The following is a 25,565-nucleotide window of genomic DNA, read 5'->3' as shown; positions in this document are numbered from 1 at the left end:
CTCCCACTACTGGGCAAACACTGTAATCACTCAGCTGTTATGCAGAAGCTGCACTTGGTTCCTGTTCTCTGTAATAAAGTCAGTGCCAACATTTTCTTCTCCTCCCATGTTCTCAGTGCTAAGGGTAAATATTCTGAGAAGGTGTAGGAGACAAATGCCCTTAGGGATGCATGTAGAATTTAGGGCCTGTCTACCTAAATCCAGACTGCAACAGAGCAGAAGATGAGGTGCCTGGATCGCTCCCCAGACCAGAAGGACAGAGTGTTGTGCTCATAACAACACATGCCATCCCTGCAGGCACTTGCAGGATGGTCACGACATGCTGACATGACATGAGACATAAGACATGCTGACATGACAGATGGAGACACCTAGGAGCTTAGGTGATTTGACTCTGGATCACTCTCAATTACACAAGCAGAATTCCAGCACAAGAAAACTTACGAGCTATGTCTGTAACATTGACTACAACATTCAGCGAAGTGTTTGTTGTAAAGTACCCAAATATACTTCAGGAGAGTAGATTTGAGTGTAGAGGATGTTGATGGGAAGTAGGCCTGGAAGTTGACTTTGCTGATGCAGTAGAAGAAACATTATCAGAGACACTGTATGTTCAGTCTCTAGGATGGTGCAGTGGGCTGTCCTTGGCTGGATCCCAGGCACCCACCAAAGCCTCTCTATCATTCCTCTCTGCAGCTGCACAGGGGAGAGAAAATAAAACAAAGGGTTAATGGGTAGAGATAAGGACTGGGAGAGATCACTTACCAAATACTGCCATAGGCAAAACAGACTGGAATACGGATTATTAAATGAATTTATTACTAACAAAATCAGAGCACGATAATGAAAAGTAAAAGAAGATTTTAAAAATATCTTCCCCTCATCCCTCCCTCCTTCCCAGCTTTATCTCCAGCGGCACAGGGAGATGGGGAAAGGAGGTTATGGTCATTATGTTTCTGCTCAGGGAGAAGAGTCCTTCACATGCTCCAGCATGGGGTCCCTCCCATGGCAGACATTTCTCCATGAACTTTTCCAATGAGAGGCAACCATTCCATGAGCTGTTCTCCACAAACTGCTACAATGTGGGTCACTCTTTCATGTCGTGCACTCCTTCAAGGACAGGCTGCTCCAGCATGGGTCCCCCATGAAGTCACCAGCCCTACCAGGAAACCTGCTCCAGAATGGGCACCTCTCTCCATGGGTATGCCTCTCTCCCTGCCAGGAGCCTGCTCCACCATGGCTCTTCCATGGGGTCACAGCCTCTTCTCTGGCATCCACCTGCTCCAGCATGGGCCTCCTCCATGGGCTGCAGGTGGATCTCTGCATCCCTTTGGACCTCCATGGGCTGCAGGGGCACAGCTGCCTCACCATGACCTACACCAGGGGCTGCAGGGGAATCCCAGCTCTGGCACCTGGAGCACCTCCTGCCCTCCTTCTGCACTGACCTCAGGGGCTGCAGGGCTGCTCCACTCACATATTCTCACCCTGTTCTTCTCTGGCCCCAGTTACATCTGCACAAAAACTTTTTTTTCTTCTTCCTCAATATGTTATCACAGAGTTGTTACATCCATTTCTGACTGGCCTAGCCTTGGCCAGTGGCACATCTGTCTTGTAGCCTCTTGGGACATGAAGAAAGCTTCCAGCAGCTTCTCAGAGAAGACACCCCTGTAGGCCTCCTCCCAACCAACACCTGGCCACACAAACCCAATACAGAGGACTGCCTACCTTAGCACTGCTCTGTCCAGTTGGTAGGACAAAGCACAGAGACCATCATAATCAGAGGATGAATGCCCACAAAACAGAGATGAGCTCAAATGGTTTGAGAATCATAGTATAACTTCTCTAATTATTTGGATTATAACTACTGTCTGTGGTCATTTCTGAGTGCTCTTAAATTTAAAATACACACTCATATACATCTGGGATGGCTTAAAATTGAAAATGAACTCAGCCTTTTCTGTGGAGGAAGAATGTACATGTATTAGTGTGGCACTGGTCTTTGCCAGACTCTTTTTGGTTCAAAGCCCTTGGCTGTTTCCAGGGAGAAGGAAAATAGGGGTGTTTTCTACAAAAACACATTCCTTGCTCTGTACCTAGATATGATGTAGGATCCAATGTGGACGAGCATGAGTCATGTGCTCCACATGCCTTATGGCACTTTGTAAGTAGGCAGTGAAGTGCTGCCTCATGAGTCATCAGCTTCAAGTGAGTGGGCAGTCAGATCCTGCATAAGCTGATTTTTCAGAGCCATTTCTAATGTGCAAATATAGCATGGGCAAATTATTTTGGTTTTGTGTTTGTCTCCTTGGCTTCTGTTTCGGCCAAGACCCCATGTTATTAGGCCTGACATATCCTTCAAGTTTTATTTTGTGGCATCCCATCTTTGACATGCTTGTCCAGAGAAGATTCATCATCTGCTTCTCTGTAAGCAGTTTCCATTCTCCTTAGCATTACAACAGAAGCAAAAAAGTGAATGGAAATAGCAAAAAAGATAAATAAACTGTACTATTTCTTCTGCTGTTAGGGCTGCTTTGGCATCAAACTATGGTTCTGTTGAGTCTTAAATTCAAAATATGTATTTTTCCTTTCACTAGTTCTCCTTTTAGCGTCATTAGATGATATAAAATGGATGCAATCCTGCTTCTTCAGAACTTCACCCAAAACTTCATACAGCCACAGAAATCCTGCCACTTGTTGAGACAGAGCTCCTGCTGCACCAAAACCACTCTCAACTGAGTTTCAAAGGTGCCATGCCTGACTTGTACTCTTTATTGCCAGGGCCACACAGAGGTCAGACATGCCCTCCACCTTGATACAAACTGCAGAAAGATGGCACTTTGTTCCCTTCCATTCTTCTGGACCCTTGGTGTGCAGCTCATAAGGAACTCAAAAAATGGCAACTTGCCAGATAATAAGAGAAAGACAGCCAGCTCAAACTGGACTGGACGAGACTGTTCAGCACCGCTCCTTGGACTTGGCGTCTCCCAGAACACCATCTGCTGTCAGCTGCCACTGCTACTGCTATCTCAAGGGGCAACCTGTGCACCATAATGCCTGGTGGAACTGTTCCGCTGTCTCACAAGGCTGTCCTGTTTGAAAGCTGCTAGCAACAAGCATTGTTTTCAAAAGCTTTTTCTTAATATAAAAATCAGTATCCGGTGCAACTTTCCTTCAAACCCCAACCTCCCCGAACCCAAAGGCCACCAGTAAAAGCAGACTGCCGGCAAAGCACAGCAACCCAGACTCTGGACACTGGATGTGGAATTGCCCATAGCCCCTTTTTCTTGGCTGTCGTTCGACTGTACACCCGCTGTGCCGGCACACAGGAGGCCGCCTCTTCCAATGTCCTCCAGGGACACCTGATGGAGCAGATCAGACTTCAAATCAATAACACAGCCTGTCCCTTCCCGGCTTTCGAGGGCCTCACGTGCTGCCCGAACAGTAGTTTCTTGGACAGCCTCTTTGTTTCACCCGAACTGCAGAGCAGTTGCATGCACGGCTGCTCCCCCGCTCCCTCCTGCTTTCTGGATCACATTTCAGCCCGGTCGGGGATGGGGGGGTCGGGCAAGCGGGATCCCCACGGACGGGATTCTCTGCGGGGAAACGCTCTTCCCAAGGTGGGGGACGCGAGGAAGCGGCCGCACGGCACCGCAGAGCGGCGGAGTAGAGTAGAGTAGAGTAGGGCAGGGCAGGGCAGGGCAGGCTGCCCTCCGGAGAGCCCCGGCTGCGCTGCGGCTCCCGGGGAGCTGGGCCGCGCACAAAGGGGCAGCGCCGGCGGCACGGAGCCGGGGGCCGGCCGGCGGCGCGACGGGGCCGGAGCGCTACGCCCCGGCGGCCGGAAGACAGGGCGGGGGGTGAGGGGTGGGGAGAGGGGAGGGCGGCTCGGCCCGGCTGAAAAGGAGGGCTCGCCCGGCGCCCCCCACCCTCCGTCCTGCCCCGCGGGCGTCCCGCACCATGGCGCTCTCCTGGAGGAGCTGGCTGGCCAACGAGGGGAGCAAGCACCTCTTCCTGGTAGGGGCGGCCCCGGGGCTGCCCTCAGAGGGGCTGACCCGCGGGAGAGGCTCAGGAGGGGCCGGTGGGTGCTGGCAGGCGGCGGGGGCTGCCCCGAGGGTCGGGGAGCCGGGCACCGCGTCCTGCGTGCGGGGCAAGGGCTCCCGGCGTGCGGGGCAGGGCTCCCGGCGTGCGGGGCAGGATGCCGTGCGGGTGCCGCGGCTCGGACGGGTGGGCGGGATGTGCTCCGAGCGCGTCCCGGTGCGCGGCTGGCAGGGATGGGTGCAGGCGGGTGCCGTGGCCCGGGACAGTGCCCGCCTCCGTGCCCTGCCCGGCTGGCACACGCTGTGCGTGTGCTTGCTCTTTGTTAGGCTCTGTTTGGGAAAGTTTGGGGGAGAAGATGCAGCTTCTTGGAGGTCAAGTTCTTTACCTTCCTTTGTCTCTTTGTTGTTGTTTTTTATTCTTTGAGTCTCTTAAATGCAACGTCCAGCTAAAGGTTTGGGATAGCGTCTTGTATCGGAGTGCTTTGCCAGCTCTCGGTTGTCGTAAGACACAAAAAGTTTTGTGACGTTCAATGAAAGTGAAAATTTCCCACATAGGGGCACTTCATTTTAATATTTTAAAGCATAATATGTGCATGAAGTTTGCTTTTCCATTCCATTTACATATAAACATATGAAGCTGCAGACCTACCTATGAGTTTTATGAATGAAATGAAATGATCACTGAACAGTTTGCACACGTAACTTTCACTTACAATCTCTTGTTTCTGTTTCATTTCAGTTTTTCTGGCTCTCCCTCAATGTATGGCTCTTCGGGAAAACCTTCCTGCTTTATAATCAAGGGCTACAGTATTATTATTTGCATCAGATGTTAGGGGTGAGTGACCTGGACATTACTTTTGCCCTGGAAATTGGGATGTTCGAGGATGGGATAAGGGGCAGAATGAATTTGCTAATCAAAAATGGCACAAACTACCTGTTAACTTTTCAAAGTGGGGAAAGATCAGGTAAGAATTTACTGGGATACTTCTGACAGTCGTTTAGGAGTAGAAAGTGAGCACTGTTAAGAAGAAAAAGAGCCAGTCAAGTGTGGGACAGCTATGCTTTTCCCTCTTCTCTACCCTCCCAGTGTTCCCAGCAGCAGACAAGCTCACAGAAACACAGACATGCTCAACAAATGACTGGAGCTCCACTTTTCGTCATCAGTACATTTAGCAAGCTATGGACTCTTGTCGGCAAATTCTTTCCAATCCAGTTATTGTAATATACATGCTTGCTGAGGGACTTCTTTTAATAAGTCTTAGTTCTTTTCAGTCTTTGTCATTCTCATGGATCCTCTGTTCTGTCTAAATTCAATGTAATACATGTAACTTCACTTTTGATTTCTAATAGTAAGTTCTTTCATTCTGGGTGGTTTAATAAAGATTCAGATGTTTTGGTTTAGCAAGGGTAACACCCACCACCAGCAGATAAACACAAAAAGATACTTTGGAGACGTGAGATACCAGCCTGCCTTGGGAAATTACCCATTGTAGTAATTAAAAAAAAAAAAAACTTATGTCTAAAAAGGCATAAAGTAAGGGTTAACATCTTTCTGGAAAATGCCCATGGGTTGCTCAGAATTTGACAGTCTGGGAAAAAGTGTCTGAATAACATGATGCTTTGTAACACTATGTCATACTCAGGAATGCATTTCAGTAGAAAATTGACATGAGATTAAACACAGATGATGTGCATCCTAATCTGCTGTAGAGCCTCTGGGGTTTCTTTTTGGTAAATCCAGGGTATATAGTTTCACATGGCTGATATTGTCATAACTAGTCAGTACCATAAAGTTTTGTGATCTTGCTTAGAAATAAGTTGAGTTTATACATTTTTCTCCTTTTTTTTCCTTCTTATGGTTGATTCAGATGTGTTCAAGAGTGAATCTTAGCACAGATAGTGCAAAAAAGAAGGGAATGACAATAATTAAATCCTTCATAGTGGTGACCTTCTTGACAGAAAAAGCATGAAAACGTGTTTAATTTTACCTTGATTTCTGGTGGCTTTGCATCCCAGTGTATCCATTTGAAAACTGTGTTTGTTCCTGGTGGAGCAAATGGGTTGTTTGTAAAGCAAATGTTTTTGGGTGACGTGTTGGACCAGGTTTTCAGCTGGTATCAATCAGCAAGTTTCTCTCAATTCAGATTATTCATATGCCTCATACCAGGTCATCATCTGGTTGGGATTTTTTTTTTGTTTTCTTATACTTTAAAGTGGAAGTCACTTGCAAAGTAACTTAATGTGTGTTCAGAACCCGTAAGATGATTCAGGCAACAGATTGGTCAGGAGATGAGGACTAGGAGGTCGTCCTTTTAAGTTTGTATAATTGTGTCTGCCACTGTGGGAAAAAGTACTACAGAATTTAGGGACTCCTAAAATAAGGTTAAAAATGAAGAGCTAAGCCTAAAAGATACTTTTGGTCAAAGTTATAAAACTAATTTTAACATTTTTCAAAATACTAAGGACTGTAAAATGTACTTGCAATTCACTTTTTACAGCTCATCTAAATATCTTCAGTAGATCCCCAAGTTAAGGTTTGGACCCTAAAATTTGTGTTGGACTTGATGATCTTTAAGGTCTCTTCCAACCTAGTCATTCTGTGAATTAAGCTTTTTTCCTTCTCTTCATTATATCTGTGTATGTGTATTAGTCATAGAGATTGTTTTGCAAGGGCTGGGAAAACTGAACCCAATTTGGTTTCTTCAGGAGATGGCATAAGCAATACTACAGCTTCACAGGGATTTTTGCCCCTCTTCTTTTTCTCTATTAGTTTTGTATAGTCACTGACCCATGGTCCATCTGTATAACCAGTCTACTCTCTGTTCTATGCCTGTGTAAGTGTTTTACAGAGCCTCTGTGCCATTTCTTGGTGTCTGAAGATTTTGAGATTTCTATTAAATTCTTCATTTTTAATTCAACAGTTGATATTTTTTGTGTGAACAGATTGAACTCTTTAATGGATACTTCCATGACAACTGGTTCCTTTTTCCAGAGAGCTAACAAAGTTGCCCAAAAGGAGTGTCACTTTTTGAATTAAAAAAAGTTTCTGATTTTTTCAGTGAGGTTTCCTAAAGAGTTGGCTTCTTTTCTTTCTTAGTATGCTACAATAGGCTATAATCGCCTTAAGAACGTCTGCACTTGCAGCATGGAAAAATTTACCACAGGTAATTTGGTTGTTTACCAAGTAACAGGGAACAAGAAGAGTTGCTGGAGGAAATCAGAGTGTGATATGAAATAAGATCTTGGACTGAATATTCTGAGTATATTCAACTGTGCCATGTTTTTATGCCATCTCTGAGGTGAAGAAAGAGAAAGAATGGTGTTGGTCTTTTGTTCAGTGGTCCCCGAAGTGATTTACTTCCCTTCAGCTGCCTACAGAGAATAAGGCTCATGTTTATTCTCTTCCAATTGCCTTTTCTGTGATGTTGAACAAGATACTTTAGGACAGGATTTCAAAGTTTTTAGGTACTTAACTCTCACTCAGTCTTTCAATAACAATCTTCCTGATCCTTAATTCTACACCTGTGAAAAGGCACCAAGAGCATGGTGGTGTCCTGGAAATGCCAAGAGAACAGATAAGTAGAAGGCAGTAACATGGTAGGAGGAGGTTGATCAATCTTTATGTACCAGGAAACTTAGTGTTATTTTGTGTCAAACATCTCTGCTTTGCTCAGTTTGACTTCTGTTGATGAGACCATGAACTCTTCACTGTGCAGTCTCTATCCCCAGGAGTTTTCAAAATGTAATTGGGCAAAAAACCCTGAGCAAACTTAATCTGAGTTTGGTGTTGAACATGCTTAGAACAGGGGGTTTGAACAGAGACATCCTGAGGTCCCTTCCAACCAGAATAATTCTGTGATTACATAATACTTGCAGTGAAAGTTCACCAGAACCTGGTGGATGTAAATTCCTTTCCAATACTTTTGCTTTGATGAACCATCCCTTTGGATACTGAATTGTTTGTAACACTGCAGGTCATAGTCTTACTGTATGAATGCATTCATTCACACTGGTTTGAAAACACCAGTTTTCAGATAAATTTCAGATAAAGAACCTCATTTTTTAATGATTTCATAGGTGTTAACTTGTGGTCTTACATGGCTTAACAAAGAGAAGCCTGTGAACAAATCCCCAGCAGACATGAATTTCTTATAAAAGAATTTGGCAGAGAGGAAGGGAATATTCTCATCTTTGTGTTCATGATAGGTGCTATAATGTGTAGTAGGAATGAGTTACAGAAGGGGAGAGTCTTAAATTACTTGACTCCAAAATCTTTGTTGGAGATTTTGGTCCACTCAGTCAGTGAAATTGTCCGCACGCATTTCTTCACAGACTTCAGGATTTCTCTCTTTAGTCTAGCTTGGCTGTATTTTTGTCTAACAAGTTTGATTGTGCCTGGTAAAAAAAAAAAAAAAATCAGCCATAAGTTTGGTACTGGCCTTATAGAACTCAAGTCTTGCTTTAACAGTATTGAATGAAATGCTTGTTTCCTGTTGCTTGAGTTCCCTGTGAGCAGAAAGAGCTTTGAGCTCATTTTGTCGTGGCATGAAGCGTCTCTCTTTCCCCATTCCCTCTCTTGTCCCTGCTCAAATAGCTGTAATGTAGTCAAATGTTAATGCAAGAGATAAGCTTCTGGGTTTCAGACCAAAGTGAAGAAAATGCATTGTCAGAAGGATCTCTTTGGGAAAAGACTGAATAACTGAAAATGGGGCTGAAAAGTGCTGCCTCGCTTTTCTATCTGTACAGTTGCTGCCTTTTTATTGTGCAGTATTGTGCATAACATTTGTCACCTTTATTCACTGCTTGGAATATGTTCCAGTAACTTTTATGTCTCTCCTTGCTAGTTTATCGTAACGACAGAGATTTCACTAATTGAGACCAAATTCCACTTTCATTGGTCGTTATGCAACCACACTGGAATCTGCTTACCCCCCATATTTTAGCATTGGGGAGAGTTGTGTCTTGACCCTTTGCTTGGAGATTATCAGAGAAGTTGGAAGCTCTTACTGCACTCAAGATTAAGTTAGTTGTTTTCTTCATTTTGAATGTCTGATTTAAGCAGAAGAAGGAGTACATCCTACACAAAGGCACTGCTTATAAAATGGGAACATGACCTAAACTTGTAGACAAGAGGAGATGGAAAACCTTCAAAGAATGCCTGTGTGATGAGTTACAAGTGAATAGGGAGAATACTGATTCACAGCAGTGCAGGGAAGATACTCCATACATATTAAAAAATATTGCACCACTTAAAATAATTTTTAAAGAGTTGCAGTACATGAGATTGAGATTTACAGACTCCTTCTCTGAAACCTTCTTCAGGAGCAAAACCAAGTCAAACTTTTGTAGATGTTTTCACATGTTCTAGTAGGTTTCCCCTACACTCACATTTTCCTTCTTTTCAGCTGCTTCATGTTTTTATTGCTAGATCTCCAGCCAGATTTGACAGGCCTAAGAGGAATAATTGCTGTACATACAGTTCAGTTCTGTCCTTCATCTTAAGTTATCAGTGCTGAGTTACTCAAGAGAAGGAGTACTCTATGAAGAAAAGGAAGCTGGGTCAAAAGGAGTCATGTTGCGTAGCGCGCTTTGTTCCACTAGGAAAATAACCAACTTTATCTGCTCTAGTACTGATCTGGGGAGGTGGTCTGTCACCTGTGTCTACAGAGCAGCATGTGGCTTGTGAGTCTTGCCAGAACCTTTCAAGGTGCCCTGAACCAAAGAAGATTGAAAAATTTTAAAGAAAGGCTCTAAGAGACAGCATCAAGTGTGGTGTCTCTATTGCACCATGACCTGTTCAGGGTGGTTGCTTGTAGGTGGTGAAGTCTTGAGAGACATAATCACATCACTCTCAGCTGTGGAAGGGTTTGCATTATTCTAACATTTTTTTGATAAAAGATTGACTTAAAAGGTGAGATAGGACAGTATTTGTTGAAATCTTAATTTTACAACCATGTATAAAATATCAGATTTCTGTGCACAGCAGTTGCAGGTAACATTAATCTCTGTATTTATAAATTATGAATTTTGGGCAGTTCTGGGGTGCACAGTAAGGTACTTCAGCCCTCAATCTAATACTGAAATCATTTGCCTAACAGAAAAGCTCCTTTTCCTAGCAAAGGAAGCTCAATTTCTCATTTTCAGTCTTGCTGGCAGCAAGATACAATGAGAACTGACTCTTCATTCTCTGACATACTTTGTATGTTGTATGAGCACAGCCAGGAGTCCATCTGGATTTCTGTGGACTGTACATCAGACAGGGATAACTAGAGAATTTACATTCTGGAGCTCTTTTATGCTGCTTTGGAGAAGGTGGCAATTCCTTTATGCTTGTCTGGAGGAAAAATCTAACCTAGCTTTTAGGATTTGAGTTTGTAGATGGTCCAGTTCCCTACTATTTTTGCCACAGATTTAGTCTGTAAATTGGAGTAATCCTTTAGTTTCTTTATGATTCTTTGCCTCTCCATGAAATCAGATACCAGTATACCAGAGATTTTGTGTGGGGTTTTTTTTTTTCTTTTTGATCCTGCAGAAATTTCACATGCTACTAACATGCAATAACATTTTTTTAAGACAGTAAAAACTTCAGGAAGAAAATAGGATTATATTTTTCTCATTTCTTAACTACTTAATAAGGGTATATATTCCCTTCTAGACCCAGTGAGTTGCCTTGGAGCAAAAATCATCCTTTATTCTACTATTGTTTAAAAATCTAACAATGTACTGTGTTAATTTGTTACTATGCCTCCCAGGCAATGCAAAGGAAGTTAAGAAAGAGATCTCTTGGAAACCATTTGGAAAGAATTAGTTTCATGGTCATATTTTTAGCTTTTGGCTAGATATCAAGAGCAAACTTAAACTCTTTTTCTTCTTGCCTGAATTTTGATTTTAAGAATTTCTAAATGTATTTCCCATTGTTTGCAAATCAGTCATGGGCTTGTTGCAGGAAATATTGCTGAACTTTATTTCTTCAGAGTAAAACCTTACATGAACCATTGGTAACAGTATTTTAATATTTGAATCATACTTCCTTGAAAATGCTGTAAGTAGTTGTTTGCTGGTCTCTTTTTGTATTTTCTTTCCTTTTTTTTCTTGTATGTACAGGTGTTGATAGCATTGAATTATAATGAATGTAAGACATTCTTCCATAGTAATTGCATTATGAATGAATATTTGCTCTTTATTAAATAGTGGAGAAAAACAAAGGAGGGTTAGTAGGATAGCCTTTTCTGCACATCATTTGTGATTCAAACTTGTTAAATTGTTTGGCATTTTACTTATAATCCCAGACTATGCTGAGCTGGAAGGGACCCATCAGTGCAACTCCTGGCCCTGAGCAGGACATCCCAAGAGTCACACCATGTGCCTGACAGTGTTGTTCAAATGCTTCTTGAACTCTGACAGGAGTTATTTCATTTATTTAACACTATTCAGTGTAGAATTGATTCTCTTCTAGACCAAGCTATTGTTTTGTTAAAGCTTTGTAAGAAACATTGCTGTGCTTGGTAAAGGAAGTCTTGGATAATTGATGTCATGCCTGGTTTATATTTAAACTCAAAGACAATATAAATTCTTGAGAAAGTAGTGATGTATCATATAGGCCATACAACAGAAGTTATTAAAATTTTCAAACTGCTCATTAATGGTATTGCAACTTTTTCAGATTTTGTGTATTAATCAACAGCTACAAAAATGATTCAGTTTGCTTCTGAAGTTTGCATTACATTATTTCTAACATAATTCTTGAGTTTTTCAAGTCATGCCCATTTAATCACTGCAATACTGTAGCACATCAGTAAGCCCCAATAAAAATTCTTATATGTTTTAATACCATGTTTCTGACATTATTGCTTCAATGAGGTGTATAGCTCATTTTTAGCTTCACTTTAGAGGATTTAATGAAAATAGAGACAGTGTTGTATATGCAAACAGTGCATTATAGAGACATTTTTCTTTTCATTAAGTCCAGTCTGTTCAAGGGTTATTTCCAGTTGGGAGACTCTAGAGTGGGGAGGAGAGGATGGCCTAAGTTCTGAAGAACATGGCTTATGAGGAGGGAGTAGCAAGAAAAAAATCTCATTGTGCAAGTGATCAGAGAGTGAAGCAACAGACAAAATTGAAGCAAGGGAGGTTTTATGTAAGGAAAAAGAGGACTAACAATACATTGGAAGAAATAGTGGAGGACATCTGGAGAGTGGGAAAGAACTAAGTGACATGGCTCATTTTAGTCTTATTTCTTATCATTCAGTAGGTTGGAGATGATCTGTTCCTGGGATTTTTTTTCTGGAAATCCCACATTTACGTGGTAGAGAACAAGGTAGAGCACATTTTGTGGGGTAATTGCTCTTACTTCTCATGGGCAGCTTTTGAGAGAGGGTGCCCTTGTGACTGCTCTGTTCTCTGGGAGCTGGTAGGGTCTGGTGAGGAGGTCCCTAGCACTCAGGTCTAATTAATAATGAAAAGTAGCTGGAAGAGAAAAAGGATTTAGGTGCAGAGCTTTGTTCTTCAGGTATATTGAACATCTTTACCTTCTGTTTGCTTCCTGGTGCTGTGCCCAGGTGTGCTGCAGAGCAGGTGAGGTACATGGATGTTGCTAACTGGGAGAGCAGGAAGTTGTAATGCTTTATGGTACTGGTGTTTAGAAACCCTTTCATGCTGTTGTGCTTCAGATCTTCAAGATATTCTGAAATGCAGTTATTCTTTTTGTTTTTACTAGCTTATATATTCATCCATTTCTGTGACACAAACATAAGTCTGTAAATTTTGTTTCTTCTTGATAACAGAGATAAGAATATAATAGATGTTGCACAGATTAATTTTTTTGTCAGAAAGTAAAACATGCTCATTTTTTAACGTAGTTTAATTTTGAAAAAGGTAATAAACCTTAAGTAATTTTTGTTAGATAATTTGTACCTGTTTACCTCATTCACATGCTCCTGCAGCATTTGAGTTATCTTTAATATTATAATATTTTTTTACTAAGTTATTCAGGAGTTGAAATACTTGGGGTTTTGAGAACAGTATAAGAAATATCCTTCCAGAAATCTGTTGACAGTCTAAAAGCATCTTTTATATAAGCTAGTAAAAAGGTAATTCAACCTAGTAACTAGGAGAACAATGGCATTTTGCTAACTTTTTAAAATCATAAATGAATGAGATAATATAATAAGATTAAAAATACAGGTTTATGACATGAATGTGTGCTTTGTTCATTTATTTGACAAGCGTTTTTGTTCTAATTATGTAAGTTCCAAATATATCAGTGAAAGCATTAGTGCAATTAGATTTCATTACAGTTCCCAGCTATTGAGCAGTTAAACTGAAGAAAACCTACTTTCTTAATGTCCAAATATGGCATTGCATAATGTGAATGGATGAGGAGTTTTGTGGCAATTCTACAACAGTCTTTGAAACACTATGACCGTTTCAGTTTGATTGAATAAATATTTTTTTACATCTTTTTGTGGCTTAACAGAAAAATCATTACACTCGAGTGCCTGTCTAGTGTCATCATAGTATTTATCACTCTTTTTGTTTAGTTATGTCTGTTGAAGCTTTCAGGTTCTTTCTCAGTGGACACTTACTGTTGTCTCAAATGTTTTGTTCCATGTGACTTTGAGCACTGATGAGGATATTGGATCTTCTAGTAGAAAATTGTAATTTATTATTGACAAAGTTAATTTTTAATAACTTCTTGATGCAAAGATGAGAGCTGTTTCCGTCCCTGTGAGGACAGGACAGCATGCTGTGTGTGCCGTGGTTTCTGCAGCACATCATGAAACTTCACTATTTTGATGAGTCAGAGAGCAGGGGAACCATTTGGTTTCACAGCAGAGTAAAAGAGAGACAAGACTGACGCACATACCATTCCCTTTTCCCCATAATCTAACTCTTACAATGTTTGTTCAGCTAGGATTGTGTATTAGCAGAGCTTCGGCATCTGTGCTCAATCTCAACTGCTGCCTGGTCCTGCTCCCCATGTGCCGTGTTCTCTTGGCCTTCCTGCGGGGGTCCCAGAAGGTGAGTGCTGTCCTTGGAATGCAGAGCTTGAGAAGAGGGCCCTGGTCTCTGTTTGGTATAAAAACAATAGAAAAAGAATCTGTTACATCCCTGTTTGTTCTACGCTATGTGCTTGCATGGTGCAAGGATCAGACATCATGACTCCTTTGAAGACAGGCTTTGTCTGGTTTGATTTGACCTGTTTAGAGGGTGGTTTCTTCAGTGCAGTTTTGAAGGATGGGGAGTTGCTGTGGAGCTGTAACCAGATAAATTCCCCTCTGTCTTTCCAAACCCTTATATTGGAGATATATGTGTCCTCTCAAGTGCTTCCTGATAGAATTCAATGGAATAAACCCAACTTTGTCTCTGCATGACCACAAGTGTCCTACTGGAGGTGACAGAATGTTCTACAAAAATACCCAACCTGATACATTTGTTATCATGGGAGAGACAATGTTTAGCTTCTTTGTGATTTGCTAGTTGTTTTTACAGAAATACAAATAATGCTTTTGAGGAACATTTGTGTTTGCTAGATGGTTGCAAATTGAACTCGTCACTTCTGTTAATCATGTGACAATATCTATAAGATTTGATGCCTGTAGTTGTACGTATGTATGCAAATAGACCATTCCTTTTGATCTTGCTTATAAAAGAGTCAGTGATGCCTTCACAAGTAATGCTAGAATTCCTAAATATTAAGGCCAGGAGGTACATTATGTACTCTTGATATCTGTGTGATTTCTTCATTAAGTCCTCAAAACTGTCTCCTTGTCATAATCCAGTAGTTTTTAAATTTAGGTACTAAGCTTGCAAAGTGTTAAAACTAATGAAGTTGCTATTATGTCACCACAGTTGCTGTTAGTATTTTTTTCTTTGCTTTGTTTTGGAAGAGAGTACTTGAATTCTTCTCTTACTAGGTTGCCAGCAAGAAAACCAGAAGGCTGCTAGATAAAAGCAAAACTTTCCATGTGACATGTGGTGTCACGATATGCATCTTTTCAGGTGAGATCTCACTGTGCTGAGCAGCAGCATCTTTTGGAAGCACGTTGATGCAGCACTTTGTGGTTTTTCTGCTGCAGTACATTTGGGGGTAGTCTTGCTCTGTGCTTGCTCGTCTTAAATTGTAAATGCTTTCTCGAATCTGTGTGGGTTTTGGTTCATTTTTTGCTTTAAACACATGGGCATACATTCTAATGTCAAGCCTTTCCTTAAAATGCCAGTTTCTTAGAAGATAGGTATGTGAGACCAGGTCAAAATCTGCCCTTGCAAGTGAACCCTCATTGTACCTAAGGAATTTGAGTGAAAAAATCAGGGTACTACAGACTTACCTGCAGAGGAGGGAGCAGTGGAGGCAACTACCCTTTTTTCTCTTTGGTGAAGAAGAAATATTCTTGGCTGGACACCTTTGAATGCTGTGTCTCAGCTGAAGCATTGCAGTACAGAAATCACCACTGTAGTATTAAAAAAAACCCCTAAAATACGTACAACCTTCTGTCATTAATATTTATAAGCTGATTTACTCTTGAAGAATAATTAAGAATTCCCGAGTCCCTGGTATATCTCATGCAGATGATGTGATTATATCTTGGCATCTGGGTGGCCACAGGGAACATCCAGCACTTGTTTACAGATTTACTCAGTTTTTTGTTTTTTTTAGTCTTACATGTTGCTGCTCATCTGGTGAATGCTCTTAACTTCTCTGAGAATTACAATGAAGAATTTGTGACCCTAAATGCAGCAAACTATCGTGGTGAGGTGAGCCAGCTTTCCTTTCATATTTTGGTTTTAAGCATATAATTTAAATATATGAATATTTGCATATTTAATGCCATTGTGTGATCTGTACAGTGCTCCTGTTTCATGCACTGAAAACTCACCCTTGTGTAGATTCCTGTGGATTTTATTTCTTTGTTTGGACAAAGCATGTATTAAAGCCAGCAAGGTTCTGTCCTGTTTGATTATTAGATGAAGAATGCAATCATCTAAACTTTTCACCTTCCACCTTGTTCTCTTGCTGCTCTTTTGCTTCTCTCTGTTCCTTGGGTGGGCCTGGTTAAGACATTTCTGCTGCTTTTTGGGCAAATTTGTTCTGTATTTCCATTGTTTAGAATACAGTGAGATTTGAAATTGATTTTGCATTTTTCAGCTGCAGTGAATGCATGTATGAGTATATATGCTAAGCATGGAGTTAGTTATCTACATGAACTGATTTCTGCTTGCAAAATACTTGATTTGTGTGCCTTGTCTGACTGAGGTGCAGATGTCTTGCAGGAATATCAGATTCGTAGTCCCTTGGTCAGGTATATTGTAAATGCTTGTGTATTTGGCAATGGAGAGATATTTACTGATTTTAGAAGCAAGACCAGAGTCCAGCACCCTTTCTTCTTGGGCTACAGTCAAGTTCTCTCTTGTTTGTGTTCATTCTAGTCTCTGGTCTGCATTTCTTTTTATCCAGTTTCATTAGGAAATACTTAGAATGACCCTATCCCAGCTGCATCATTTCCTGGAAAAACAGAGCTCGACTCAGTCCAGGCTCCTAAGGACCAGCAACCAAGGTCTTCCATTCCCTGGGTGAATGATCTAATCACCCAGCTATTCAATGGCAGACAGACATGCCAACACCAACTATTCTGCTGAGCTTCTGGGTTGACTGTGTGTCTGCTTGTGTTAGGAGTGGTCTGATAGACTTCCCTTCATTAGAAAGATCAGCAGGAGCTTACCTCAGGCAAGAAGATGCCAGGGTTCTAAGCCCCTACTAAGCAGCCCTAGGAATTTTGCAATAGAAAATGGAGACAATAGCAAGGTTTTTAGGAACTCTAGGATCAAAACTCCTGAATTCTAGGTACTTTAGTATCTCTTGCACCTTTGTATTTGAATCCCACTTATATCCCTTTTTAAACCATGGTGGACAGTCTAGATACTGCTCTCGTCCTCTCTACCTTGGTATACACATCTGGATTCAGACCAGGTCAGAAAGAGGGTCACTTCATTTTTCCTGTCCTGTATGAAAACTTCTCATCTCCCCTCACTACATTTATCTGCAAGTTTAAATAAAAGTCTTCCAAGCAGTGAAGACAAAACCTCTTGAAGTATAGGTTTTGTCTTCACTGCTTTTGTCAGGGGAAGTGAGGCAGTTTCCCTGATGTTGAAATATTCCCTCTTCCTTTCACATGTGGTGAAGGACACAGGAACATCTGTCAGATCCTTTGTGTTCAGTCTTGCTTCACTAGGGTCCACTGCAAATGTCTTGGTGATGTAACTGGCAATAAAATGCTTGCCTCTTGTCTTACATTTAAATTCAAAACATTTGCCTCTTCTGCTTCACTCTGTTCTCCCTAAGTTCTAAAAACAATTATCTGTAAAATTATCTGAATCCAGATTATAGATCTGAATTATCTTTGCTGGGGGAATGCAGAGGCTAAAGGTTTAGTTTTTGTTGAATTGCAGTCAATTTAAACTGTTACCAAATCCATTCCTGCTTCCAGATTTAGGGACTGCATATGTCTTAAAATGTGTGAGCTTTATAGGCTACTTATTATTGTAAAATTATTCATATAATAGATATAAAATACCATACGTTGATTTTATTTGGTTTTACTTGTCTGTTTTTCAGGACCCGAGGAAACTGCTTTTTGCAACTGGTAAGTCCTGCAAAACTGAGTGAGAAAACTTTGTCTCTCTGCAGACAACACTTCTTTTGGTCCTGTATTGGCATGCTCCATTTGTTGTATCTCAGCTGTATGGGGTTGTGTGGTTTGTGTTAGTATAACCTGGATTTGCTTAGCCATTAGTCAGGAAGCAGGAGTTACATAAGCCCAGTAGTAGGATGAGCAGCATTTTCAAATCTGTTGTTGTACAGATGAGTCAGCAGAAATCCATTAGTTTCAAACAGAGATTCTCCCTAATATTGAAACCAAATTCCTAAATGATCCAATTTCTAGAAAAAGAAACATAATGGAAAACCAGTCTTTTATGCTTCAGCTGGTTTATTTAAGACCTGGTTGGGTTTCTGAGCAATCTGAACTGTTACATGGGAATCAGGCTGCAGCACTCATACAGAATAAATAGATGAAGACATTTTTGGTGCAGGAATTTAGAAGTGAGCAATGTTTGGGTATGGAGGGGCAGGCACCAGACTGAGCTGTAGCGCTTCATAAGCAGATAAAGTTCCTTCCTGATGCCGTCGCACTTTCTCCCTTATTTGGATCAAACACAAAATCCTGACTTGGTAGCATTTAGGGCACAGTCAAATCAAATCTATGAACAGACAGCAGTTGTTCTAGGTTTGTCAATCCCAATAGGTGTGCTGGAATTAGTGTCTGGTGTGCCAGTGCTTCACAAAAATCCTAGGAAAGGTTTAGATCAGTCGAGAGAAGAGGAAGGGAGAATGTGAACTGACAGAAACTGAAGTCAGAGTTATCCTAAATTTAAAATTACTCTGTTCACTCCCTGTCCTAATGACTGGTAATGATCACATACTATTTGTGCTGAAGGAGTGCTCAAGAATTTGCTGCACTGGGAGCTGTGCAAATAAGCAAAAAACCCTTGGTTTCTTCCCAGACAGTTCAGAACAGCAAACAGAAGGAATAAAGAATCAGAAGGATTTATACAGTGATGATGACTTTTCAGATTAGCCCAGGAAAGAACCTCCTTGTATAAGGGTGTGAGGCAGACTGTGGGAGGAACAAGTATTAAAGATTATACTTAGTAGAGGAAAGGAGAGTCAGGGACAGGGCAGAAATGAAACACTAAAAATGAACTGATAAATTGGGGCAAGACTGAGTGATTTCAGTCTGATGGAGAAGATAATTGAAAAACTGGACATAAAAGGTGACCTCTGGCTTGTGTGACAGTGTAGGAAGCTAAATCAGTGCTGTACTGCAATTGCATTGGAGGTATTAGTTCAGAGTTGAGATTCATTGCACGCTACACATCAAATCAGATTGACAAAAAAAATTAGGAAGGAGGCAGTGGACAGAATGCATATTTTTTTATTGCAGCTGCTTTTAACTGCAATCTTTCCATGAAGGAGGGAAATCAAGTTTTTTTTATGAAGTCCATGACAAAGCTTCCATTGAATGTAGGTCTGTAAAAACTGAGGAGTGAGTTGTGGTGTGTTAGATTTTGGGTATCAGACTTTTCAATGAATGAATATTGAGAAGTTTATAAAAAGGTAAGATTTGAGATTATCTCTCCTTTGACTTAAAAAAGACCTGAGGATAAACTAGTTCTCATAGAAGTCTTCACTTGAGCAGATGAGTCAAATCATTAATATTTTTAACCTTTCTTTCCCAAGTTCTGGCTGCAGATGACTCTCACAGACCTTGCTCTATGGGCAACAATTTCAAGCATGATACAATGCCATGGAGAGTAATTTCAGGCTCTTCCCCATTCCAGAATGAAATGGCCTGGCAAAAAATTGTAGTGACAGCTTGCATAGAAATTGATTTGCTTGAAATTCTGTCCCTGAACAGGTTTTTAATTGTCATGATCAACAGAGTGTAGTGTTTGGAATAAAAAAGAGACAGAAGCTTGTACAGTCAGTCTTGCATGTAAACAGTGTTTGTTCTTAGTTACCTGCTTAGATACAGATGTCACAAGCAAAAGATGACAGGAGCAAAGACAAATAGGAAATTGTGATGCATGGTGAAAGGCAAGGAAAAGGGATATTTTTCTTGGGAAGGTGGGAAATTAGACAAGAACTCTTCTTTCCTGTCTGGTTTGATACATGAGTTGTGCTCAAGAGATAAGTTTATTCAAGAGTTTGAATGAATCATGATTTGTATGTCTAATTCCACTTTCTTAAAAGGTCATAGTAGACAAGTATACCTCTTCACAGTTCAAATATAAGTTATGTCCCTTTTAGTTCCAGGTCTGACTGGAGTCATTATGGTGTTAGTATTATTCCTAATGTGTACAGCTTCCACATATGCCATCAGGTAAGATTGTTATGCTAAAAAATGCCATTTCTGTAATCATATTCTCCTTCTGACTAGAGTGTTAAAAATACCAGTTTTCTTGTCCATTTTTTCACTAGCTTGCAGTAAAATTAGCACAGTGAATTTTGTATGAAAACAATTACAAGACCTGATTGAATTGCCTTCTGAAAAAGTACTGTTTAATGAGTGTGCAGAGTTAAAAATGTGGACCTTTAAAAATTTAAATAGTTCTTTTATTCCTGGTTGTAGGGGAGGCAGTAAACTCAGCAATTTGGAAGTGCAGTGCATAAATTAAGTCCAGTGGAAGAAAAATAAGATGTTATTGTTATCTTAATTATTTTCACCAATTAATTATAACAATAAATTGTAACAAAAAAAACCCAAAAAAACCAAACCAAAATAAAAGCCCAAAATCCCAAACTATCATCAATGAAAACTATACTACTGAAGTTGAGCATTGCTCTTAAGAGCTCTGCTTCTGGTTGTAAGATATATTCTTTCTAATGTGAATTATAATATACCAAGCAGCAATGCAGTATTGGCTCGGAGCAGCTGCTGGGTTTTCTAGTGGTCTGGTCCTCTGGTGGGTTGACATTCTGTACAAATGTTAATGAGCACATATGATAGTACCTGTGAGTGACTGATACCTGGGGGGGTCTAGCCCAATGTTGTAGTCATTTTAAGTACTGGATTCTGCAATTGAACGTGTAAAAATAGCCCCTTCATTTTTACAGAGGTTGAATTCCCTATGTAAGTGCATCACCTCAATTCAGCAAACATGGAAGGATGTATTAATTATGTATCTTCAAACATTAATGGTGCTCCAGTGATGTGAGTTAGATATGTGGTTATGAACTTTGTTGAACTAATCTGGCTTTCCTGAGTAGCTGTGTTACCTGGCAGTGTTATCCTGTGATTTGAGAAAGTAGTTCAGCAAATATTTGTGCATTTTCAGTAGACAAGGCTTCTTCCAGGGCTGAGACTTTTGTGAGGCACTGCAGGCTACTGAAGTGTAGGATTAGACTGCACATTACATGGTCCACACAGATAGCTCTCTTACAAAAGAAAGACAGTTTTGGGAAGATGGAAAAATAAAACTATTACTTTATTCTGCAACATTGAGCCAGAACAAAGTCCTGGCTGTCTTCTTCAAAGCCAAATTAAATTAGAAAAACATCATGTATTAGTGATTGGGAAACTTAGAAAAATATATGTAGTTGTAAATATTCTTGGAAATAATTTTGGGGGTCATGCAGCATTTTCTGAAGTTACATGCTTTTTAGTTCCTTCCACAGTCACTGTAAGTGCAAATATTTTCCCAGCTTTCTGCCATCTAGCCAGCAGAATCAAAGCCCCAAAAGAGATAATCTCTATCTCCTCTTGCCCTAGCAATAATTCTTACTTGGAAATTTTATCCTGGCTTCTCCCTCAGGCATAGAGCTCAAGCTTGTCTTTATTATGGTGTTTTCTCCTAAGGGAACAAGTTGCTGCATGCATTTCTATGTCCCTTTTCAATCTCTTTCCCTGTGGATTCTCATGTGCCTTATGATGGCTGAGCATACAGTACAGTTTTAGGAAAGCTAATTGTAAATGTTCACTGTCTATCAGAAACTGAGCTTTTTATAAAGTATTTCAGAGGCTGTAATAGTCTTGGATTTCAGCCCTAATCTGCTCTTGCACACTGGTCTGCTTAGTGATTTCTTCCTTTGTATGTTCTTCCTGAAATTGTTCTGTGTATGAGTATGCCTCTATTTTCCTGCCTTTTCAGTAAACTGTGAAAATAAGTATTAGAAGGACTGAATTAGCTGCTAATATTTTAAGAGGATAAAGTGATTATTAGTTGAAAAATTTTCTAATTTTTTTGCAATGTTATACCTGAGAATTAGAGCAACATTTTTTGTTCAGTAGTTGTTTTCAGTAGGGTTATGAAGTTATCAGAAAACACAATAAACCCTCTCAATAAATGTTGACATTCCTGACAACTTTAAAATTAATGATATTTACTATTTGGATGTTCGGTATTTAAAATAACAATAAAAAATAAGGTGCTGCAGTGCCATCTATTTTTGTAACCAAATATTCTAGTCTTCAATTTCATCTTCAAAACTACTGCATATATCTTCCTTTTCAAAACTGTCTGTAACAGGATTAAAAATATTTTTCTAGAACCGTGCTGCTTAGTGTGTCCCTTTAAAGCATGACAAATTCCTAGTACATTTCTCAGTAAACTAACTCTTTCAGGTCTTCATCTGCAAAATTCTAAAGTAGGTTAACCAAAATTAAATATTCAATTTACCTCAAATTTTCAGGACTTTGCATTCCTAAGAAATGCATCCGTTCTGTGAATAATGTCTATTTTAAGCCCTAGGAAGGTAAAAAAAGTAAATATTCTGAAGAGCTGTGAAAATTCATGTGTATCAATAGGAAGATTATTGACTATATTAGAATACTAATGTATGTATCTGTAGTTTAAGGATACAAGTAAGAAATACATAATTATTACAGTGTTGGAAAATACGCTTCATGGTAAGAGGTTCAAGGATTTACATACTTGTATAATTTAAGGAGGTGAAGTTCAGAGGGCCTGCTCACATTTAGGGCAACTTAATACATGTGAGGAAGCAGGATTTTATAGTAGAGATATCTGTAGGAGTGCTGAAAGAAGAATAAAATTATCAACAAGCTGGAAGCTGACATTTAGACGTATTCAGGAAAGAAGTGTACAGTAATTTTAATCAATAGCAATAATTAGCTGTTGAAAGCAACATGTCAGAAGCAGTCCAGGGATTGACTTTTCATCACTGAAATTTTGAAAAATTGGTACATTCTGAAAAAGATGCTAAAGAGCCAATAAAACATTCAGTGTGCAGCTTTTGGTATTATGGCATGGAACCAAATTAAACCAGAGCTCCAAGGCCTGTCCTTGTCCCTTCTTATAGTGTGGGGGTTTAACCTAGACCATTTTAAGGTCCCATTCTAGGATTCTATGACCTGTTTTGAGATAGAAGGTCTGTTTTACCCTCTTTGTGCTTTCCAATTGTGCTTCCACTCTGCACACCATTCTTCTTTTTTGCCTCTTACTGATGATTACTCCCACAACTCCTCACAGATACTGATGAGTGACTGCATGAAAATACCTCCCAGGGTGTGGGGAGTTAGAAAAGGCTTGAGCTGCTTCAAGGAGGAAAAAAGTGTTAACACTGAGCTGACTGGGGGAAGAATGGCAGGGTGGAGGGGGGATTTCAGAGCCCCTTGCTGTTGCTGTATTCCTTCTTTTGCCTCCTTTTTTTTCCTCCTTTGCTTCCTTCCTTGTTATTTTGCTGGCTTGGATTTTATTTTGGTAGCTCTTGGACTGTCAAGGTTATTTTTCCTCTCTTGCAAAAGAAAACAAATAATTCCTGTAACAACAGAACTAATGCAGCATATGTTTCAGTTGTATTGAAGGAAGAGCAGTTAGCTGGTTGTGTAGAATACCATAGGAGGGAAAAAGCTCTGGAAAAAAAAGAAGTTAGCTGTGTCAGAGGAATAGCTTCTTAATCCATGCTCTCAGAGCTAAAAATATTTTTTATTTAATAATTGTTTCAGTTTATGAATGGGGGTAGGTTCTTTGGTTTTAGAAGGAACTCTCCTACCATGCTGTGTAGTATGAGAGGTGTGTTTGTGTGCTGTGAAGTAGTGTATTTTCTTAGTCAGTTGATTGTTGTTTGTTGGTAACTATTTTACTCAAAAAACCACCCAAACAAGCTTAACAGAAAACAGTTCCAGATGGGTATTTGCTTTGGTCTGGATTCTTTTTATATTTCCTAACAAATTACTGATAAAAGGAAGTCACCTTCACCTCTCCTGATCTCACAATGTTCTTCTTGTTCCTCCCAAGACCAACAGTCCTGGAGCAGTAACGTATTGTGGCTTCCTGCCCTGAAAATTTTCCTACTGTGCTCTTATTGTCTCCTTGCTCTAGGTCCTATTCTTCCTGTGCCTTCTTCCACTCCATACCCTCACAAAGTTTTTACCCTTCCCACTGGCCCTTCTGCTGCTGTCCATGCTACCTGTTTGTGTGCTGCAGCCTTAGTGACACGTTAAACTGTACTGGGGCTGGGAGAATGTAAGGTGACTCTCGCTGTAAGGAGGTTGAGTTTTGAGACTGCAGCTGTAAGGATCTCATGGGGACTAACTAGGACCTGTGAAAGCAGTCAAGTCTCCCAGTTTCAGAAGAGTTCTCCATCTGGCTCTGTACTTCTACACCCTTACCTCTCCTTCTCAGCTTGTTACTTCTGTGCCAGTCACTTGTTCTTCTCAACACTTAATTGTGTGCAAGTACAGTATGCCTGTGGGAAAACATTCTGGGCTTTGACTATTTTGCATAACTGTGCAGTGTATAATGATGTCCTGTGTGCACAGGTCTGCTTTTAATTAGCAGTGATTCCATCTGAGTTGAAACAGCATTGAACCATGGTTTATTCTTTTCAGGGTTTCAAACTATGACATCTTCTGGTATACACACAACCTTTTCTTTGTCTTCTATATGCTGCTGATGCTGCATGTTTCTGGGTAAGTAAATGGAAAATACTCTTCCTTTTCCTGAAGCACAACCAGCACAAAATACTCTTCCTTTTCCTGAAGCACAACCAGAAAGAGCAGTTTCCTTGATTACTGCCTTTCCTGAGCTTGCTTGAGCAGAGTGGGCCAACTTTGGTACAAGACGTTGTCCTCTGGTGTGTGTTTAAATAAAGATCAGGCTGTAGCTTGGAGATTTGTGTATGCTATAGCCAGCTAGCACAAACTTTTTCACTTTCAAGATTATTCCTTTTCCATTCAGTGTCTAGTGAGAAATCAAGAAAACATAGCTTCTTTTTCTGCCCTCTCTTACCTGTTTGCTGAGACATGAATATAAAGGAAAGTTGCTCATTCCTTGCATTTTCCTTTCTGCCTTCCTTTTTGACTCCAAAGGAGAGGGAAGGAATGGCATCTCCCTAATTACTTCTTTCTCTTTGCTTACAAAATTTCCTAGTTTTTCTTTTTTTCACAAACATCAGACCAGTGTTTATGTGCCAGGAAGCTGATGGTCAGGTCTGTATCAGGCACAAACAAACTGAGCTCTGTTGCAAGGTAAAACATCTTCCAGAAGTTACGACATATGTCTGCATGGGTTGGGGGTTGGACTAAGTGACCTTTAAAGGTTCCTTCCAACTCAAACTATTCTATGATTCTGTGAAAATCTGTTCCATTAACATCTCTGAAGTTTTCTTTGTGGATGTAGATGCAGAGTGTAGAGAAGGGAAGGTGTATTTGAATGAGGTTTATTTCTTCATGTCATCAAATATCTACTGAAACACAGGGTGCTTGAATGTGTGACAGTACTCCCTTCTGCTTAAAGTAAACTTGGAGAGGCAATTGGCCTAGCAAGATCATTGTAGGAATAAGTTGTGGAATAAAATGTGCTGTTAAAGAAATCATGAGTTCAAAGCAATTGAAACTTCTCAACACAATTCCAGTTCTCTGAGTTTGTTGGGTTTTTTGTGTTATTGTTTGTTTTGGGGAGCTGTTTGGGTTTTTTGTTTTGTTGGGGTTTTTTTTGGTTTGTTTTTTTTTT

General features: G+C 40.3%; 1 protein-coding gene across 2 annotated transcripts in view; it reads left to right on the top strand.

The window, feature by feature from the left end:
• Nucleotides 1-3,945: 3,945 nt before the first annotated feature.
• Nucleotides 3,946-25,565, top strand: part of NOX4 (NADPH oxidase 4) — a 100,638-nt gene continuing 79,018 nt past the window's right edge. For both annotated transcript variants that reach the window (XM_066570392.1, XM_066570383.1), the window contains exons 1-8: nucleotides 3,946-4,011; nucleotides 4,774-4,869; nucleotides 13,944-14,054; nucleotides 14,951-15,035; nucleotides 15,691-15,788; nucleotides 17,647-17,674; nucleotides 19,900-19,972; nucleotides 24,443-24,523. In XM_066570392.1, the coding sequence (XP_066426489.1) occupies nucleotides 3,955-4,011; nucleotides 4,774-4,869; nucleotides 13,944-14,054; nucleotides 14,951-15,035; nucleotides 15,691-15,788; nucleotides 17,647-17,674; nucleotides 19,900-19,972; nucleotides 24,443-24,523 (629 nt within the window). In that variant the 5' untranslated portion in view covers nucleotides 3,946-3,954. The remainder of the gene's footprint in view (nucleotides 4,012-4,773; nucleotides 4,870-13,943; nucleotides 14,055-14,950; nucleotides 15,036-15,690; nucleotides 15,789-17,646; nucleotides 17,675-19,899; nucleotides 19,973-24,442; nucleotides 24,524-25,565) is intronic.

This window comes from Molothrus aeneus, chromosome 2 (genome assembly GCF_037042795.1).
Source record: "Molothrus aeneus isolate 106 chromosome 2, BPBGC_Maene_1.0, whole genome shotgun sequence".
Classification (NCBI taxonomy): Eukaryota; Metazoa; Chordata; class Aves; order Passeriformes; family Icteridae; genus Molothrus; species Molothrus aeneus.
Note: the sequence above shows the minus strand (reverse complement) of the source record. Positions and strands in the feature narration are given on the sequence as shown.